The sequence below is a fragment of the Zerene cesonia genome, chromosome 1, assembly GCF_012273895.1.
Source record: "Zerene cesonia ecotype Mississippi chromosome 1, Zerene_cesonia_1.1, whole genome shotgun sequence".
Taxonomy (NCBI): Eukaryota; Metazoa; Arthropoda; class Insecta; order Lepidoptera; family Pieridae; genus Zerene; species Zerene cesonia.
Genome location: NC_052102.1, coordinates 2,676,937 through 2,698,331, shown reverse-complemented (window position 1 = coordinate 2,698,331; position 21,395 = coordinate 2,676,937). Strand labels below are relative to the sequence as shown.

The window sequence follows — 21,395 nt, the reverse complement described above, 5'->3', positions numbered from 1 at the left end:
CGAGTATTAGTAAATCATCGATCGACCCGCAGACGTTGCGGTCAAATGATAAAGTTATCAATCGTTCTTACCAGAGAGTGTGTACCGGTTGTGTTTGTAATTTTTAATTAAAATAAACCAATCTTATTATGTAGTTCATGATGGAATTTGTTACTTTTGAGGTGGGTCATAAATTAAGTAATTGATTTTTACTTAGGTTATTGCAAAAGTTGGCTGTTTTATTTTTATTTATTTTTTTTTTTTTTTGACGGAGACCTTAGATTTTCATGATGTTTATAACGGTTGTTATTTTTTTATTTCCTTTTCTTACACACTTACTTCCTACAAGTAATTATTTAATTTTAATAAATTATCGACAACACTTAAGAAGTATTAATAATCAATAAATAAAAACATTCAATTTATTTACCATCGCTGTATATCGATACTTTCACAATCGACATAATCAAGTCTCGTCTAGACTCACTCAAAGCTTGAAGTCCCAAGCATAACAAATAAGCCTCACTTTCTTCAAATTCACATACAAGCTATTGTCTTGACTCTTTACCGGTCGCATCGCGCACGTGCACCAAGAATTTATTAAATCTATTTGGATGCGAATTCGTGCTTGCCCATTTTGGAAGATATTTTTTAGAAAATTATTATGTTGACTTTTGAAACTCTTTTTAAATATTATTTATTAAATACACATTTAATAGGTTTATTGTGGTATATTGCTATTCAGAACATTCATACTTAATAGGCTAATAATGTATGAATGAATTTAAATGAAGAAAGTTAAAAACGCGGACACTCAAAGGTCGGATGTGAAATTTAATAGAAACTGACAATTTTTAATCTAGTGTTCGAGTTACTAATATAAAAGATAAAACATTAAATCTACTCGAATTTTAACAAATGATCCCCATAAATTAACTTTCACTTTACTTTAAATGTAGAATAAACAGTTTACATATTTATTTCTTCGTTTTTAAATTATCTGTAGCCTAAACAGTATTATGCCTATTTTCTGAAAGCATTCAATATTTTATCACAATATTACGCCATCATTACTAAGGAAAACTTTCTTGGATTACCCAAAAGCTTGGATGCCATTCATGAACAGCTATTCATTCTCTGGATCGTCCTTTCCAGGGAGATTACATATGGATCGAGCCAGTATCCGGTCGAGAATTCGACGTGGCCATCGGTGCAAGGGTGCTTGCGGCAGAGGGCCGTCGGATCCGCGTGCGAGATGACGATGGGCAGGAGCAGTGGCTGCCGCCGGAGCGTCGCATCAAGGCGATGCATGCGACCTCCGTGCATGGCGTGGAGGACATGATATCGTTAGGAGATCTGCATGAAGCGGGCATACTCAGGAACCTTCTTATAAGATACAATGATAACCTCATTTATGTAAGTACTTTTTACTATTACATTTTCCATACCTAAACTATACCATATATATCAATAGAAAGTAATTTTATTTGATAATTGTTTTTAAATATGTATCACGTTCACATCTTAGTAAAGTTTTGCATAATTTTCAATTTATTGTAAAATCCAAAATTATATAAATAACCAAGGTGTACGTCTGTCAAATTATTATTAGATGTCATTTAATAAAAAGTAAAATAGTTCGAGTTTGTGGAAATAATAAAAAAATAGAATAATAAAAGGATAAGAGAAGAAAAAAAAGGTGTGTGTGCGATTCACACACGATAGAAGTGAAACTTCAGTAAATCGACAAAAGAATGAATAAAATAGTATGTATATTTCTGTCTCATTCTTTTCCGACTTCATTCTACACATTTTTGTATTTGTGTCTCTTACCTGTCGTTTTTCCGTTGCATCAGGTTTGAAATCACAACGATTCTAAAGAAGTTTCACTTCAAAAACAAAAATATTTCCAGTGTATACAGAGAAACCGGTAATTTTAGAAGTCTTAAATGTAATTAAAATAGCTGTTAAATAATCACAAATCTCAACTTCCAGACCTACACAGGTTCCATCCTAGTAGCGGTGAACCCTTACCAAATTCTGCCCATATACACCGCGGACCAGATAAAATTGTACAAGGAGCGGAAGATAGGCGAGTTGCCCCCACACATATTCGCAATTGGCGACAACGCGTACGCACACATGCGCCGCTACGGGCAGGACCAGTGCATCGTCATCAGCGGCGAGTCCGGTGCTGGAAAGACTGAGTCCACTAAGCTCATATTGCAGTATCTTGCAGCGATCAGCGGGAAACACTCTTGGATTGAACAACAGGTATTTGTGCGCTTATTTTACGTACGTAAAGTAGATTATGGTTGAGTCGATTAATTAATCTTATTAAGCTTAGAAGATTAATTAATTATTAATAAAAATCTTTACCTTGGTATATTCTAAGTCTGGCCTTGGTATACTTACAAATTCTAATATAGTAGGAACTTGTAGTAGGAACAGAACGACGTTGTTTATGTGAGATTTAGATATATGTTAATAATGAATTACTCTGTCGTGCGATTTCACCCACGGGAAAGAGCAAGTATTTCTGTAGCTTATGTGTTTTTCTTGCATTATATTATGCCATCTAATATAATAATACAAAAGCTTCATCACTGCTAACTACAACGTTCGTGTTTGTTTAATATACTAAGGAACATTAAATATTATTGATTTTCCAAATATTAATATTTAAAACACTTTTTATTTCAGATATTAGAAGCAAATCCCATCCTCGAAGCCTTTGGCAATGCAAAAACTGTAAGAAACGATAATTCTTCACGCTTCGGTAAATACATAGATATTCATTTTAACAGCAATGGTGTTATTGAAGGTGCCAAAATAGAACAATATCTATTAGAAAAGTCGAGAATAGTCTTTCAAGGTCCGGAGGAGAGGAATTATCACGTGTTTTACTGTCTTCTGGCTGGTTTATCTAAAGAAGAGAAGAAAAAATTGGAGTTAGGAGAAGCGTCAGAATATAGATATTTATCTGCAGTAAGTAGTATTTATAATAGTATTTTATCATCTGTAATAATTTGTCTGTAATTTGATCCCATATTTTTTTTTTGTTTCAGGGAGGTAATTTCAGTTGTGAAGGAAGAGATGATGCGGCCGAGTTTGCTGACATTCGATCAGCAATGAAAGTGTTGCTATTCACTGAAGCTGAAATATGGGAAATACTGAAATTATTAGCGGCTGTGTTACATTGTGGCAACATTAAATACGAAGCTACAGTAGTGGATAATTTAGACGCTACAGAGATTATAGAACAGTCAAATGTCAGACGAGTTGGCAATCTACTAGGAGTTCCAGTACCATCATTAATAAATGCTTTGACTAGGAAAACGTTGTTTGCTCATGGCGAAACAGTGGTATCAACGCTTAGTAAGAACCAATCGGTAGATATCAGAGACGCGTTTGTTAAAGGTATATATGGCCGATTATTTGTAACTATTGTCAAGAAAATTAACGCTGCTATATATAAACCAAAGGCGACAATGCGTACTGCTATCGGTGTCTTGGATATATTTGGATTCGAAAACTTTGACCACAATAGCTTTGAACAATTTTGTATAAACTTCGCTAATGAAAATCTACAACAGTTCTTCGTTAGGCATATCTTTAAACTTGAGCAGGAAGAATATAACCACGAAGGAATTAACTGGCAACATATAGAATTCGTTGACAATCAAGATGCATTAGACTTGATTGCTTTGAAGCAGCTGAATATAATGGCGTTAATTGACGAAGAATCGAAATTCCCTAAGGGTACCGACCAAACAATGTTGGCCAAATTGCACAAAACTCATGGTCTTCATAGAAACTACCTCAAACCGAAGTCAGATATTAACACTAGTTTTGGATTAAATCATTTTGCTGGTATTGTATTTTATGATACGCGAGGATTTTTAGAGAAAAACCGGGACACCTTCAGTGCTGATCTGCTACAGTTAATTCATATATCTACAAACAAATTCCTTCAACAAATTTTCCAGGATGATATTGTTATGGGATCGGAAACAAGAAAGCGAACTCCAACGCTATCAACTCAGTTCAAAAAATCATTAGACCTATTAATGAGGACGCTTGGAACTTGCCAGCCGTTCTTCATTCGATGTATTAAACCAAATGAATTCAAAAAACCTATGATGTTCGATCGTGGATTATGTTGCCGCCAACTCCGCTATTCAGGTATGATGGAAACTATTAGAATTAGGAGAGCTGGATATCCGATAAGACACAGTTTTAAAGAATTCGTCGAACGTTATCGCTTCCTAATTTCTGGCGTTCCACCCGCCCATAAAACAGACTGCAGGAATGCAACAGCAAAAATTTGTGCCACCGTGTTAGGAAAGTCAGATTATCAGCTAGGCCATACCAAAGTATTTCTTAAGGATGCTCACGACTTATTCCTGGAGCAAGAACGTGACAGAGTTCTTACTAGAAAAATATTGATATTGCAAAGATCTATACGGGGTTGGGTGTATAGGCGACGTTTCTTAAAAATGCGCGCTGCTGCTATTTTAATTCAGCGACATTGGCGAGGAAAATTGCAAAGAATTAGGTACAATAAGATGAAGGTGGGATATGCGAGACTGCAAGCTTTGATCCGAGCGAGAGTCCTGGCTCATCGGTTTAGACATTTGCGAGGACATATTGTGTCATTGCAGGTTAGTAGAAGTATCTTGCAAACAGAAAAAAATTACTAACTTTTAAGAGACATTTAACAAAACATCTTCAAAACAGTACGTGTGGACGTTAACATATTAAGGATACGAATAATAATACAATTTTATCAATACGAATAACTTTTTTGCTACTTTGAACGTCGATGCTGTATATACTACGCCTTAAGCCACTTTCAGTATGAATCTTTAAACTACATAACATTTGTAACGCTTCCAGGCGGCAGCGCGCGGCTACCTCGTGCGGCGCTCGTACGGGCACAAGATGTGGGCGATAGTGAAAATACAGAGCCACGTGCGGCGGCTGATCGCGATGCGGCGCTACCGGCGCATGCGGCAGGACGCGCTCGCGCACACCGAGGCGCTGCGCCTGCGCCGCCAGGAGGAGCAGCGCCTGCAGCACCAGGGCAACACGCGGGCCAAGGAGATCGCCGAGCAGAACTATAGAGTGAGTTAGTTGAACTAGTTTCTGCTTCAATTTGCTCAGTTTGCGTCCTCTAAACTCCAATAAGCAGTCTTTTTTTAGGTGTTATTTTTTTTCGGTCGGTATATTTCATACGCCATCGTTCTAAATAACTACAAAAAGGTCATTTACAATTTACATACATCTTTCAAAGTATAATAGATAAATGGTTGCATTAAAACTACATTGCATACAATAGTTAGCCAGTAATTAAGTTGTATACCGTAATTGCCTTTATGTCGTGTTTCTAGAAAAATGTTGCCTTTATGATAGTCGCATAGAAATATATTTTCCTCGTCTGTCTAAACCACATATCGTTTTTATATCCATGTTTCTTTGAAAGTTTTTAAAACTGTTACTTAAAAATCCATATCTATGTTTTTCGTGATAGAATACTGTGTTTAACATTTAGATGAAAAATATAATAAAAGTATAACATTAATGTAAGTAGATATATAATTATAATACACGCATGTCTAAGATAACTCCATTTAAAATATAAACTGAAGTTTGACGATTAGGTAATATACCTCCTCAGGATCAGTCTTCTTTATTACACTTTGGCCCTAACCGATCGTAATAAGGAAGATGCAAATGTTCTAATAAAATGTAGATATTTTAATTTACCTATGAAGGATGCTATGTGTGGATTTTAACAATGTTTTAATTACTTTTTGTTGCTATCATATCTTCAACATCAAATGCCTGATAAAGAAAATATAGGCTCGTGACCGTTTACGAAAATCTTACACACACAAAGTAATATTCAGTCAAAATAGTTTAGATAATTGTTATCGTTCAAATTGCAAATTAATCTACTTATATATATATATAAAAGAGATTCGTGTTAGATACACCAGTTTTAACTCTAGAACGGCTAAATGAATTTTGAGGATATTGATGATTGTATTTGTTTTCGCCTGGAGTGGGACTATAACTATTTTAATAATAAGAAAGACATCAACCCAGGCGAACCCAGTGAGAGCTGCTAGTTCAAGATAGATTCTATCGGAAAATTGCAATTCAACAAGAATAAAAAGCTCTTAAAGTGAAGTTAAAGTGTTTAGTAGAGTAAATCTCGAAGAAATGAAAGCAATAGGAAAAAATATATAATGTCGGAAAAACAAAGCTTCGTAGCTTATAATATTTTCTTAAATATTGGAAAAAAGATATGGAGACAGGTACGTCAATCTTTATCCTCCTTTCCCTATAAGCTTCATCTGCAGATATATTATTTGGTTGGGTTTTTTACCATCAGGCGACCCACCAACCAGCTCGAATGTCCGCTATATAAAAAAAAATACCTATATCATCAAATGTCCGTTACGTATGAAATAATTATAATATTGCCACACATGACCGTAAATGTAATACATACAACAGTTGCGTAATGTTTACATTTTTAAGCTCATATAGTTTCATGTCTCCTCCATATCTTAATTCTTATTATCAGTATGGAAGTCCTATTTACGTAAGATGTGACTACGTTCAATCGACCATATAGATTATTATACAATTCCACGACCTGGCCCCGGTTGGATAACTAACCAGTTGAAATGCAGCGTAATAACAAACCTACAATTAATGGCTCGCTTGCACGCCGAACGCTCGTCTATCAAAATTTTCTATTATAAGCAAAAATGTGGCATATTAGCAATGTAGCAACCGATCTGCAATATGTTGCACACGGTCATATAAGCCGTTTATGGATCGCAGACAAGTGGGCAAGTATGATTATTAGCATAGATAACATCGCTTTCACAAACATACCGTGTTTGTACTGCAATATATTACCTTTGTGAGTTGTACCACGTGAATAAAAGTGGCAAAAATTAATTAAAAATGCACAAAAGTTTTAGGGAATTTCCGGGTGTCTTGGTATACACTTAATTGAAGAGAATATAATATTAATTGTGGCCCGATCTTTCAGGAACGCATGTACGAGCTCGAACGGAGGGAAGCTGAATTGGCTCTAGAAGAGAAACGGCAGTTAGAAGCAAAGCGCACATTATTGCAAGAAGCAGCTCGGAAGCAAGACGAGCCTGTGGATGACAGTAAGCTCGTGGAGGCCATGTTCGACTTCCTCCCTGACTCTAGTAGCGAAGCACCAGCTCCTAAGGATACTTGTGCGTTCAGTGACTTGCCCCAGCAGAGGGCGGATCAACAAGAGGTAAATATTGTAATCTATTTACTTTACTTTTACGTAACCCATTTTATTTTAGTTAATAAATTAGCTCGCAAATATCTCCAATGTAAGGTTTATATATCTCATTCTTTCTGGGATTCAAAACGATACGTTGGTATTAATTGCCATTTAAGTAAATATGTTATCAAGTGCAGTATCTTATTAGTTCTTAGAACTTATTTACTTACACCTTTCATAGTGTACTTCTTAGTGTGTTGTTAATTAACGACTTATTTCACAGATGGTGACTCCAGTCCAAACAACCTCTGAAGATGAGGAAGACCTATCGGAGTTTAAGTTCCAAAAGTTTGCAGCTACGTATTTCCAGGGCAATGTCACGCACCAATATTCGCGGAAACCGTTAAAGCATCCCTTGCTACCTTTACATACGCAAGGCGATCAATTGGTGAGTATGTTATTGTGTTGTATTTACACAAGTAATTGTTTTTTGATTGATATGATTTATACTGATAACGATTTGCAGAGAGATTAACGCTAATTGATTTTTGTAGTACTGTGCCTAATCTGATATTGAGCATTATCGCAATTGCAGGCAGCACAAGCGTTATGGATTACAATATTGAGGTTTACTGGAGACCTTCCCGAACCAAGATATCACACCATGGACAGAGACAATACATCTGTTATGTCAAAAGTAACGGCTACCCTTGGGAGAAATTTCATCAGGTCGAAAGAATTTCAGGAAGCGCAAATGATGGGCGTTGATCCCGATGCATATTTAAACAAACAGAAGCCAAGGTCTATTAGACATAAACTTGTTTCGTTAACACTCAAAAGAAAGAACAAACTCGGGGAGGATGTTAGGAGAAAGCTTCAGGTAACTTATAGTTTAAATAGTATAAAACAAATTCGCTATTTGCCGCCTGTGTGTCTGTATGGGTAGATCTTTAAAATTAAGCAACAATTATTGATGTTTTTTTTTAATAGATAGAGTGATTCAAGAGGAAGGTTTATATGCATATTGACATCTATTAAATAGTGGAGGAGTACTGTATGTTCACCCTAAATTATAAGAGTTAAGCAGGACAGCGTTTTCCGGGTCAGCTAGTAGTTAATATATGTTGTGTGTAATATGTATAATTTCAGTATATATTTTTATTGTATGAAAGCTCATTGAGATCATTTTTTATGTTGATTTTCAGGACGAAGAGTATACAGCGGACAGTTATCAATCGTGGTTGGAATCGCGACCAACTTCAAATTTAGAAAAACTGCATTTTATTATCGGCCACGGCATTCTTCGAGCGGAGTTGAGAGATGAAATTTATTGCCAAATCTGTAAACAGTTAACCAATAATCCATCGAAGTCGTCGCATGCTCGAGGATGGATTTTACTTTCATTATGTGTTGGCTGCTTTGCTCCAAGTGAAAAATTTGTTAATTATCTCAGGGCATTTATTAGGGAAGGCCCTCCTGGGTACGCGCCTTACTGTGAGGATCGTCTTAAGAGAACTTTTAATAACGGAACAAGAAATCAACCTCCATCATGGTTGGAACTACAGGCAACTAAATCTAAAAAACCAATTATGCTTCCTATAACATTTATGGATGGAAATACGAAAACATTGTTAGCTGATTCCGCAACAACTGCTAGAGAATTATGTAATCAACTGTCAGATAAAATTGGTTTACGCGATCAGTTCGGTTTTTCATTGTACATTGCGTTATTTGATAAAGTTAGTTCACTCGGTAGTGGTGGTGATCACGTTATGGACGCTATATCTCAATGTGAACAATATGCCAAAGAACAAGGCGCCCAAGAAAGGAACGCACCGTGGAGACTTTTCTTCCGTAAGGAAATATTTGCTCCTTGGCATGACCCTACTGAGGATCAAGTTGCGACAAATCTTATTTACCAACAAGTTGTGAGGGGTGTCAAATTCGGAGAATACAGATGTGATAAGGAAGAGGATTTGGCAATGATCGCTGCTCAGCAATATTACATAGAGTATGGTCAAGATATGAACAACGAACGTCTTTACACATTATTGCCAAATTACATACCAGACTATTGTTTAACCGGTGTCGAAAAGGCCGTCGATAGGTGGAGTGCTCTCGTGGTGCAAGCGTACAAAAAAAGTTATTATGTAAAAGAAAAAGTTCCTGCTTATAGAGTTAAAGAAGATGTAGTGAGTTACGCTAAGTTCAAATGGCCTTTATTATTCTCAAGATTTTATGAGGCGTACAGAAATTCTGGGCCAAATCTACCGAAAAACGATGTCATCATTGCTGTGAATTGGACTGGAGTGTATGTCGTCGATGATCAAGAACAAGTGCTTCTTGAGTTATCCTTCCCGGAAATAACAACAGTTTCCAGCCAAAAGACTAACAAAGTGTTTACACAAACTTTTAGTTTATCTACAGTGCGAGGTGAAGAGTTCACATTCCAAAGTCCTAATGCTGAAGATATTAGAGATTTAGTTGTTTATTTCTTGGAGGGCTTGAAGAAAAGATCGAAATTCGTTATTGCTTTACAAGATTATAAAGCTCCTGGAGAAGGGTCTAGTTTTCTGACTTTCCAAAAAGGTGATCTTATTATATTAGAAGAGGATAGTACCGGCGAATCCGTTCTAAATAATGGTTGGTGTATAGGTCGTTGTGAGAGAACAATGGAGCGAGGAGACTTCCCGGCCGAAACAGTTTATGTTCTTCCAGCTTTAACAAAACCGCCTCCGGACATACTATCTCTATTTTGTCAAGAAGGAGCACAACATGGTCGCAGAGCCCCGACGAGCACATTTAACGGAACAGACGCAAGGGACAAACCTCACACATTGTTGGAATATGCTCTAGACCATTTCAGATTACCGCCAAAACGGACAACATCCAAAACACTCACGCTTTCCTCGGCTAAAAGAGGTGGTGCTGAAGAATTATGGCGACATTCTAGAGAACCTATAAAACAACCTTTGCTCAAAAAATTACAAGCCAAAGAGGAGTTAGCCGAAGAAGCATGTTTTGCCTTCACTGCCATACTTAAATATATGGGTGATTTGCCTTCAAAACGTCCGAGGATCGGTAATGAGTACACAGACCATATATTTGACGGACCACTGAAGCATGAAATATTACGAGACGAAATATACTGCCAAGTTATGAAACAGTTGACGGATAACAGAAACAGGATGTCTGAAGAAAGAGGATGGGAGCTAATGTGGTTGGCGACCGGATTGTTTGCGTGTAGTCAAGGTCTCCTTAGAGAATTAACGCTATTCCTTAGAACTAGAAGATATCCTATTGCTCAAGATTCGCTTCAGAGACTTCAGAAAACTTTACGAAACGGCCAAAGGAAATATCCTCCGCATCAGGTGGAAGTAGAAGCTATACAGCATAAAACTACTCAAATATTCCATAAAGTGTACTTCCCTGACGATACTGACGAGGCGTTCGAAGTAGATTCGTCTACTAGAGCAAAAGATTTCTGCCAAAATATAGCGCAAAGATTGAACCTTCGATCTAGCGAAGGCTTTAGTTTGTTCGTTAAAATAGCGGACAAAGTCATATCCGTCCCGGAAGGTGACTTTTTCTTCGATTTCGTGCGACACTTGACGGATTGGATCAAGAAGGCCAGACCGACGCGCGATGGAATTACTCCCCAATTTACATATCAGGTACGTTTATTGAATAAACATTATGAAGTTTGAGATGCCTTAATTATATCATATAATGAGATAATGACTAAAACACTTAATTAATAATAAAAAAACAGTTTATTTGATCCAATAATAACAATTATTAATTAAGTAATTTTATTTTTCAACAATGACTTATAACTAGATTACATATTGTCTGTGCATATGCTCTAGATAGGCTTTATGTAACTTATTATTTTCGGATTGATAAAATATAATTACCGAACCAAACGACAAATTTAATATTTGTGGTTGGTATGTCTAGGGATCAAGCCGCAACATTATGTTTGTTCTGTATTGATTAATATTTTCCGGAAAAAAAAACTTAGGGACATCATAGTAAAGTATAATTATACCAATTTTCATCGTAATGGAACTAGCACTTCTTGTGTTATATTTAAACAATCAGACTAACAGATTGATCTGATCAAATTTGTTTTTATCACACCCATTTTAGTATCGATTTTTTTACCGCTTCTCATTCTCTGCTATTTTTTATATTTTCAATGTACAAAATTTACACTTTCATAGATTTAGTGTTGATAAATAAAAATTCTATTCCTTTTTAAGGTATTCTTCATGAAGAAGCTATGGACGAACACGGTCCCGGGCAAGGATCGCGCCGCGGACGTGATCTTCCACTTCCATCAGGAGCTGCCGAAACTGCTCCGCGGATACCACCGCTGCGGGCGGGACGAGGCCGCGCGCCTCGCCGCGCTCGCCTACCGCGCGCGCTTCGGCGACAACAAGCAGGAGCTGCAGGCTATACCGTGAGTTTACGTGTGTCGATAAAAAAAGAATAAAAATGCCCAAAATGTTTGATGCTGTTATTTGTTATTCGAGAGAAAAGTCTAGCTTCATTACCATCGGTTATTTCCTGTAAGCAGGTGTGACCAAAGCGATAATAGGTTCCCTATCTATATTAAGTTAATCAGCAAAAATAATATATTAATGATGTTTCAGACAAATGCTACGCGAATTGGTGCCAGCCGATCTTATCAAACTACAAAGTTCCGCCGACTGGAAGCGTGCTATCGTCGCATCGTACAACCAAGACGCAGGAATGACTCCTGAGGATGCTAAAATAACATTCCTGAAGGTCATCTATCGGTGGCCAACCTTCGGGTCCGCTTTCTTCGAAGTGAAGCAGACGACTGAGCCAAATTACCCAGAACTGTTGTTGATCGCCATCAATAAGCACGGTGTTAGCTTAATACATCCGCAGTCGAAGGTATGGTAACTTCAATCTTGAATAATCTCAGTATGTAAAAAGTTCAGTAATTCTATCATTTTTATAACAGTTTCGATTATATTTAGAGGCCGAAAAAATGTAATGTAAAATTATTTCTATTATTGTATGCATTAATAAAACAATGACCTTAGGTATTGTTACATCGTTTTTCCCTCACATCGATTTCATTTGACTTTGATTTTCATAGCCTTTCTAAGTCATGGCCATTAAAAAAGGGGAGGAAATTTTTTCAAACTCAAAAATTAATTCTATAAGACTTCTTAAAGAATTACTTTTAAATCGTCATAATACATTTTTGATATTTACCACCGGTAACCGCCGGTACCACTTTAAAACTGGTATCTAAGTTTTGGTATTGAAATTTTAGTTTTTAAGTATAACCTTTCGCTTCCAGGATATCCTAGTGACCCACCCCTTCACCAGGATATCCAACTGGTCCTCCGGCAACACGTACTTCCACATGACGATCGGCAACCTCGTGCGAGGGTCCAAACTCCTCTGCGAGACCTCCCTCGGCTACAAGATGGATGACCTCCTCACCTCCTACATCTCCCTCATGCTCACCAATATGAATAAACAGCGATCTATGCGCGTTAAGTAAACATAGTTAAGAGGATTTGAAATGCAAAAGTATTTTAAATTAGCTTCAGATTCATTTGGGAATTAGATATGTAACATTGATTTAAGGTCCTTTTTTGTTTAATTTTTGAGTTTAATACCTTTTTTTAACACTAATTATCTTAATTATTAGAATTTTCATAAAAATGTTTAACCTTTTATCTTTATACTTAAAATCTATAGCATGCAGGGATCACGTTTTTATCCCACGGTGAACAAAACAAACTCTTTAAATTTATATATTTAATATAGCTACGATGTTACATATCTGATGTACATTTGATACTCAATAAAATGTTATCAAACATAGGACATATATATTAAATGTCGCTTACGGTGGCGATATATCAAAATGAGATAGGTGCTTTACAATTAGCTTGCATACAATACATACCGGTTATATGTACCTTATCAATGCGCTTATGCGATCCTAATCAATACTTCAAATTTGTATTCAGAAGTCCGTCCATTAAAAAACACTAGATTTTAATTATAACAATGTTAAAATTAACGATACGAATATTTACGACATTGAACAAGTAATTAAGTACAATACATTTGTTGCTAAATAGCATATGAAAATTAAATTATCATATTAAAGACTTAATAATGCTATATTATTTTTCGAAATTGCGTTCAAATAGAGTATATATAGCTATTCTAACGCAGTACAGATTATTTTTTTGTTTAGTAAAAATAAGAGAAGATCTGTTTAAATTAATAATATTTATTCTTAAATTATAATGGTTAAGGTGTATACAGTTTATTAGGACCACAGAAACCTAATATTTACGGAAGAAATATTTGTAAAAAGTGATTTTTCTGCATTAAATAAATATCACTCGAATAGTTTACAAAAAGGAAATCAATTTAATATAAAAAATACCTACTTGTTTTTAAAACGTAAATCAATGATATTAGAATCTCAAATTTTGAGAAAGATAATATGATTAAACACTAGTAACTGTTTTTATAAAAAGGTATATAATATTTATACCTTCTATCAGAAGTGTTACATATTATGACTGTTTTTATATCCAACTCCATGCTACGAAGTACGAAGTAGTATTTACCTTTCTTGTATCTCGAATAACTGTTACTTTTGTATCGGCAATAGACAATAATATTAAATACTTTCCATTGTCCACATTTGTAGTCTTTTACAAATTTTACAAAGTGTTATTTCATTATATTTATAAGAGCGTATGTTAATCGAATTGTGTATTTACTGATAATGTTATATAAGCTGTTTTATAATGCCATGAGTTCGGACTCTACACAATGTTTGTTATAATATTCGCTTTAATAAAGTCGCCTCTGTGAATGGTTGTTAACACGAGTCACAACTATGTGTTTTCTTTTACACTCCTGCAACGTTATTTTTATGATGAAATCATATCAAGGGATTAAAAGATAAATCGAAAATGAATTACAATAGGTATTCTTAGTATTTAACGCACACAGATAGGTGTGTGATCAATTTTGAAATCGTTTATTGATTTACCTTGTTTTTACTCACAATGACTACGTAGCGATGACCCATGCCATAGAGTTATATACACACTGTAGGTATGTGATCAAAATTGAAGACAAAATGTGTATAAAATTAACATAAAATGCTCGGTATGTGCTATAAATAATAAGATGTAGCGGTAAATAAGACCGGACACGTAAGGACATTGATTTTATCTCAAAGAAAGTCCGTAAGTATCAAATTAGTTCAATTTGTATCTTAATAAGTACTTAAATCAATGTTAGTGTTATTAAATTGACACTTTAATTAATTACAGAACTGGATTTCTTAATTAAACTTTTTGCATATAATGCTCTTATTCTGAGTATAAGCAATTCCATCAAGCATTTCTGTCTGAATAACTGCTGATTTTAGTAAGTTGTTAAAGTTTAAAAATAATTTCAAATGCACATTACATCCGAGTAATTAAGGTAAAAGCGGGCCAGTACAAAAACTGTTAATTAGAACAAACAAAAAATATATATCCGCAATAAAATCGTGAGAGACTCCCACGGCCGAAGCTCTATTCTCGATTCGCGCAGAATAATGATGCTCTATTGTAGCAAGCAGCAGGAAGTCATTTATCTAACATCAAGAATATGACGGTTTAGAGCAATTTTGTGACCGATTTCTTAACGTGCAATTTCGGCTGACCGGTCACCCGATGTCAAGTAACTCTTGGCTATTAAAAATAAACGTTTTAATAGCAAGTTCGTTCTGATGGAATAAACTGTCTTTTGGGAGAATTGAAATTGACGGCGCTTTTAAATATAAAACCGAAGTAGAAAGCAAATTAATAGATTTATGTTGAATGAGGATAAAATCATGATTATTGCACTAGAGTCTAGATACATGATTCATATTATTGCAGCGGTGCGATTAGCGATTATTGGAATGGCATAATTTCACAATTTTCTTACACTATGGCTTTCTTGTTAGGTTGCGTAGTACTAAGTAGCATAACTAATGCTACTTAGTTATTCTTAGCTCCTTATTAATATCATATAAAAAGTAATTAGCAACAGACTGCTTTTCGATTAATCCGATGGCGACTTGAAAAATCCATTACACATTCGTTATTATACTAGGCTTCATTTGGTTCGCCATACGACTATGTACTTATAGATTAATAGCTAGACAACAAAGACATCTCATTTAAATATAAAGCAGTCAAGTTAATCGTCTCTGAGAATTATAATCTAGACAGAAAAATCACTTCCCCGTCCGCTAAGCCGGTAATGCATAGCCACCGGCAATTGTGACAAATTAATTGTAATTTGTTATTACAATAAATCTTATGTTCTGATAGTGCTTCTAGAAAGGGGTGCTTCTAGTTAATCCAACTAGTTCTGAGACTGACGTAATATAAACGTGAAAATTTCGCTTCGTACATTTGCTTTTTTGGTAATGATTAAATTCAAGAACTATTCCACGGATTTTTTAAATTCTTTAACCATTACAAATATATTTTACGATTAATAAGGATAAATTGGGCCAAGCCACTTGAAGCAACTAGTTGATGACATATTTTATACGCATCAGTATTTTTATTCGTTGTTTTTTTGTATGTACTTTTATAATCTTGTTTACCATAATAGTTCAACCAGATGCCTACGATATAAAGATTTTGTGATTTTTATTTTATAAAAAAAATGGAAAGAATAGATTGAAGTACCTACTAATAATATAATATTACATCATTCATATTATCATTTGAAGTAGTCAGGTTATTTATATTGCGTGTAAAATAGTTATTAATAAAATATTATAAAGTTGTAGCAGCTATAAATAATATTTTTTTCTTAATAACAGCGCTCATTAGGTAGGTATTATATAAGAAACGTCTAATTAATCGAAATCAAAAATGTCAGAATTCTTATATATAAGCCGGAATAACTAACATTATCTATATTGCATGTCTACATTAATTAGATGATATAATATAATAAATATACATAATTTGTACGTTTTAAATCGTATCATCATATTACGTATCCAAAGTTTAAGCAGATTGGTTGAGGGGAATGCGATTGCTCAGATGAACCTATTAAGCAGTCGAGTTAATTATCTCTGGAAATATTTATGCACACTGCAATCCAGATGTCTGACACTCCGGTAGTCAATAGCTGTGTCACTATTTTGGTACTAAAAAAAATATTTATATAAGTGTTTTTTCAAAAAATAAAACTAAATAAATGGGCTTCAATTCGAATAGCAGGGTAGGGCTAAGCTTCTAGAATGCCAAAACACATTATTTTAATTCTAATGAGATCTTATTCTTGACTATACAAGATTTTATTCTAATATTATTTTAATTTGTGGAAAAAAATAAGAACCTACGAACAATTAATCTACTACGTTTGATATGTCGACACTAGCGAGTGTTTAGAAACAGCAAAGTTGTCAAAAATATCGAATTCTAAATCAATAATATTATGGTTCTGTACAACAAACAACGCACAAGAAGCGATAACTCGGTAAAATTATTCGTTCCCACGACCAAAGATGACATGTTGGAAAACTCGAGCACTGCTTAGATTTTCCCACACTCTGCATATCTTGCTACCATATATCAAGTTGGCATAATGTAAAAAAGCATAGACAATGATTCAATTGTGTGCACACCGCTTTCTCACAGTATCACTAAGATATAATCGTTACCTTTAATTAAAGAGGGTAAATGACCACTGATCCAAAAGTACAACACGCTTTACTTCGTATTACATACAACATCTTCACAAGCGCACACCGTTGAAGGAAGGCGTGGCAAAGTCTGGGCTCGGCCCACCTTTGAGAACATTGCCTTACCCTGAAAAACTATTGAAGGTCGACATTATTATTACGTATTGTAATAAACTGCGATTTATATCAAAGTCCTATATTTTTATATATGTTTGAGATTTAAAGCCTTTCCTGAATAGAGATATGTTGATATTAAAACTTAGTTAAGTTTATATCGTATCGTTAAAACTCTCGTGAGCCAATTTTCTATCTCCATATTTATTTAAGTATGTGGATTTTATTAGAAAGTGATGAAAAAACTTTTAATTAAAAATTATTTTGTCCGGAACTGCGACTATCATTTGAATACCTAACCTAGGTATAAAGGCTACACATATGAATGACTATTACGAATATTACGAATATTACTTGAAACATTTTCAACCGTCAAGGTTATCAATTTGTTATTTGACTGAACATTTTTATGTTGTTCTCACAATTTTTTACTGTGTAAACCGAATTTTATTTAAAAGCTGGTGCCTGCCATGTGGTCCCATTTATATTTGGTCTATTTCTGACAATTTGAAGGCGGTTTAGATTTATGTTAGAAATAATTATGAAGAAATCTAAAGTTGCCCTTGGATACGACGAAAAACCAACTCTAGTTTTCCTTAGTTTCATAATCAGAAAAACACAGCTTTTTATACCAGGATGCAATTATGATGTAAGATGAAAAATACGATCCTAATAAAATAATGACATTCTCGGTACCCAAGCAGATCGCCAATTAGGACGTCATAAACAAGAAACTAATGATGTCACGCGACGCTATAAACTTGAACGTATTTTTCATTGTACCTATTTTCAAATAGAAAGCATTTTAATATTCTTATGTATTAATTATTATCCATATATTTTAATTTTTAAAGGATGTTTTGATACGGCCTGTTGGTTCATAACCCTATGAATCATTCTACAGAATAAACAATTGAAAATAAAAACAGTTTGAAAGACTTACAAAAACTTCTAAGTGCAGAAGTTTCGAGATATGACAACGGTTATTGATTCAAAATTTACAACTGCGTGGGAAACTCTGAAGTCATTATTTTTGCTAGGTACCTTTTGTTCTAAAATTATATTTCATAATTAAAGGCTTATAAAAAGAACATAATTAACAATTTATGTATGAATATAAGAACTATGTTTTAAAAGCACATTTAAGCTGGCTAGCTAACGTAGTCTATTAAATTTTGTTTTTGTTGAGGTGCGATCATGTATGATAAACTATGTATGCTTTAAAATTTTTGAATTAATGTGGATTATAATGATAAAATGTAAATGTGTAGTTTATACTCAATTGAAACTTATTAAAACTTTAAGCTAATGAATGGTGATGAATTGGAAAATCTTGAGCAAATAATTTGTCCCATGCTTTCGTTAAACAATTATTGCATTGTAAGTTTTTTTTAAGAGTTTCTTAACAATCAATTACTGATCAATGAATGAACCAGGATGTGGAAAGCCCATTTTCATTCATAATAATTAATTTCATATTACAGACAGACATCGCATGTTTAGCTGCGATTGTGTTGTCATCGCGGCTTCTATGCCGTCAAGAGTCGTCATCGATTGCATGATGCCAGGTTTCCCACATGATCATTTACATACGTCGCAGGGTTATTGTATCTGTACACGGTGGTTTTACACTTCTATTATGGATATTACGACTACAGAATCTACAACGATGATTAAATAATGTGGCATACTAAGGTTTGTTATATGTTTAATCCCAGACACAGAAACGGGGTGCTATAAACGAACCCGACAGGATTTAAAACTGTGAAAATTTTTATAGTTTGCTTTATTTTTTGTTAGCTTTCCCCCCTGGTATTCATTATAAAAGACATATAGTCGTAGTAGTGGGATTTTCAGGATTAAAATACGCTATGTCCTTTGCCGGGCCTCAAACTACGTACAGACCAAATTTCGTATAAACCGCTTGTGGTGTAAGTGTGAAGTAGGGACAGGACAGACAGACACACAAAGTCACTTTCGCATAAATAATTGGTAGCGAATAGCGATAAAGTAGGGATTGTAAAGAATGCAACAAGTGAAAAAGCCTTAACGAAATTGTTTACAGTAGAAATACTGTCACAGAACTTTTTAATTATTTTAAAGTATTGGATGTTTTAGTATATCGAATACTTTACTGTAGTCATAGTTAATACTGTTATTGAGTAATAACTTAAAATATTAGGCGTTTCTTTTTATTAATTAGTTTTAATTTTACTGGTGACATAACAATAATTTCATCTGATATCCTATTTTCCTGATTAGGGTCGTTAGTACATAATTTATTTACGTGTACTTTGTATAAGCAAAGAAGCAAGTGAGACAATTTATTTTATGATTTTTTTGTTGATTTTATCATTAGAGCGTGTTTTTTAACTATATCTATTTTATTTGTTTTGTATGTTAGCAGTTAGCACCATATGTAACTATCTAGAGACTAGAGCATACACTCTCTCGCTCTAACGCATCGCTGCAGCTCTTCATTTACTGCTACATACTGACATTACATTTATTGCTAAGCGTTGTATGAGTTTCAATCCTTCCAATCCGACTTAATTATATTATGAAATACGCGACAGTTTATGAGGTATGTTTGTTACTCTTCCATGCAAAAACAGCTAATAGGCTATACAGGTAGCTTAGCGCCATCACTTTACCATACTAGAAATATTGCTTTAAGACGTCACGGTAACCCCTGTATGAAATTTGATAGAGATAGGTAGATAATAGCCGCTGGTTCCAACTCGTTATGTAATAACGTTTATATCTAAATCGTTTTTTTGCTATGATTTTTATGTGGAAACATACATATCTATGAATTTATGGCAAATATAAAATAGAATAATTAATCAGGCAACATTTAGCTAAAGTTAGATAGACTACGAGTCACATATCATTTATTTGTCCTTAAAATATGGTATCTATTATTCATTCTCGACCTTTGGGAGTGGTGTCTATGTTCATGTATACCTACCTATTATGGTGATAGCCGTTTCTGATACTTTTCAATAATCAATCTTCTTCAAGATTTGCTGGGACAAAAGAATAAGTCCTTTGACTTAAGTCTAATTATAAACGAATTATGAGGACGGAAAAGTGTAGGAATTTTGTCCATTTTGATACTGAGTCGCACGGGATATTCAAATAAAACAAAAAGTACGTTAATAAATTAACAGTGTTGTTACCTAACAAGTCATAAATTATTCAATTGATAATGTAAATAATAAATAAAATGAATTTTTGTATTACTTAAGTCATATAAGTAGTAGTCTTGTCGAGTTCTTCCATGAAGGAAAAGATAAAAAAAATCATTTCTTTCTTTAAAAAAAAAAGATAATCCGTTCGTACTTATTAGTCTAATAACGTTCAACGAAGAAGTTTAGGCAGTTCAATTCTTACCCGCAACCTTTGGCGCATTGGTCCGCATCATCAACCACTGCGCTAACCACCAAATGAAATTGAAACCAATTGGAGTTATTAAAAAATGCTCGTTTTACTTTCACGGTTGGTAATAGGTATAATATTTATCTGAGGTTTCCAAAGTAACAGAGGATCTCGAGGCTCACAAGTATATGCCCCTAGATATGATAGTGCGGAATTTATTTTGTTAAAGCTTATAATATTAAAATCATGTTCAGATGAAGGTTGTAAGTTCGGTATTGGATGTATGTTCAAACATAGTTTTTCTTATTAACTGCATATTTTCGCTGGTAACTGTAAACAAATACAGTTTCGACAATTTGTAGTTTGTGTGTGACAATATGACTATTCGAAACAGGAATGGGTACTAATTAATTGCCTTTCTATATGAACTGCCTATATGCTTTGAAAAAGGTTTTATGGCTATAAATTAATTGAAATTGCAAACATAAAATTGATATACACGTACCTCGAATCGGAATTTTCATTACATAACATTCTCATTTTAGATTATTGTTAAATTGTTAATAGGCTATCATCAATAGCGAAGGCACTTTGAGTAAAATTTACTAATCGCAGTCCTTACAAATTGATCGTGGCTACTTAAATTGTTAGTTTAGTGCTTCGCTTTAGTATTTTGCTCTTACTTATATATAGTATGGAAAAATAAATATGGATTAACTCAATCGATGTTTGAATAAAGCCAAACCATTTCGTCTATTTCATCAAATACTTAATTCATTTTGATGAGGCTACTGCAGTATAGGAACTAATATATATATTGATACGGAATAAATCGAATAATTTCTTACTTATTATAAAAATTTACAAATGTATGAA

The 21,395-nt window shown here is 34.3% G+C and overlaps 1 protein-coding gene across 1 annotated transcript in view; it reads left to right on the top strand.

The window, feature by feature from the left end:
* LOC119828411 (myosin-VIIa) overlaps positions 1 to 14,175 on the top strand; it is a 29,923-nt gene extending 15,748 nt beyond the window's left edge. Inside the window, exons 3-14 of the mRNA XM_038350553.1 lie at positions 1,135 to 1,395; positions 1,975 to 2,253; positions 2,683 to 2,967; positions 3,048 to 4,643; positions 4,879 to 5,106; positions 7,052 to 7,291; positions 7,548 to 7,712; positions 7,860 to 8,144; positions 8,470 to 10,938; positions 11,530 to 11,729; positions 11,923 to 12,190; positions 12,606 to 14,175. Of these exons, the coding sequence (XP_038206481.1) occupies positions 1,135 to 1,395; positions 1,975 to 2,253; positions 2,683 to 2,967; positions 3,048 to 4,643; positions 4,879 to 5,106; positions 7,052 to 7,291; positions 7,548 to 7,712; positions 7,860 to 8,144; positions 8,470 to 10,938; positions 11,530 to 11,729; positions 11,923 to 12,190; positions 12,606 to 12,812 (6,483 nt within the window). The 3' untranslated portion in view covers positions 12,813 to 14,175. The remainder of the gene's footprint in view (positions 1 to 1,134; positions 1,396 to 1,974; positions 2,254 to 2,682; positions 2,968 to 3,047; positions 4,644 to 4,878; positions 5,107 to 7,051; positions 7,292 to 7,547; positions 7,713 to 7,859; positions 8,145 to 8,469; positions 10,939 to 11,529; positions 11,730 to 11,922; positions 12,191 to 12,605) is intronic.
* The last annotated feature ends 7,220 nt before the right edge of the window (positions 14,176 to 21,395 follow it).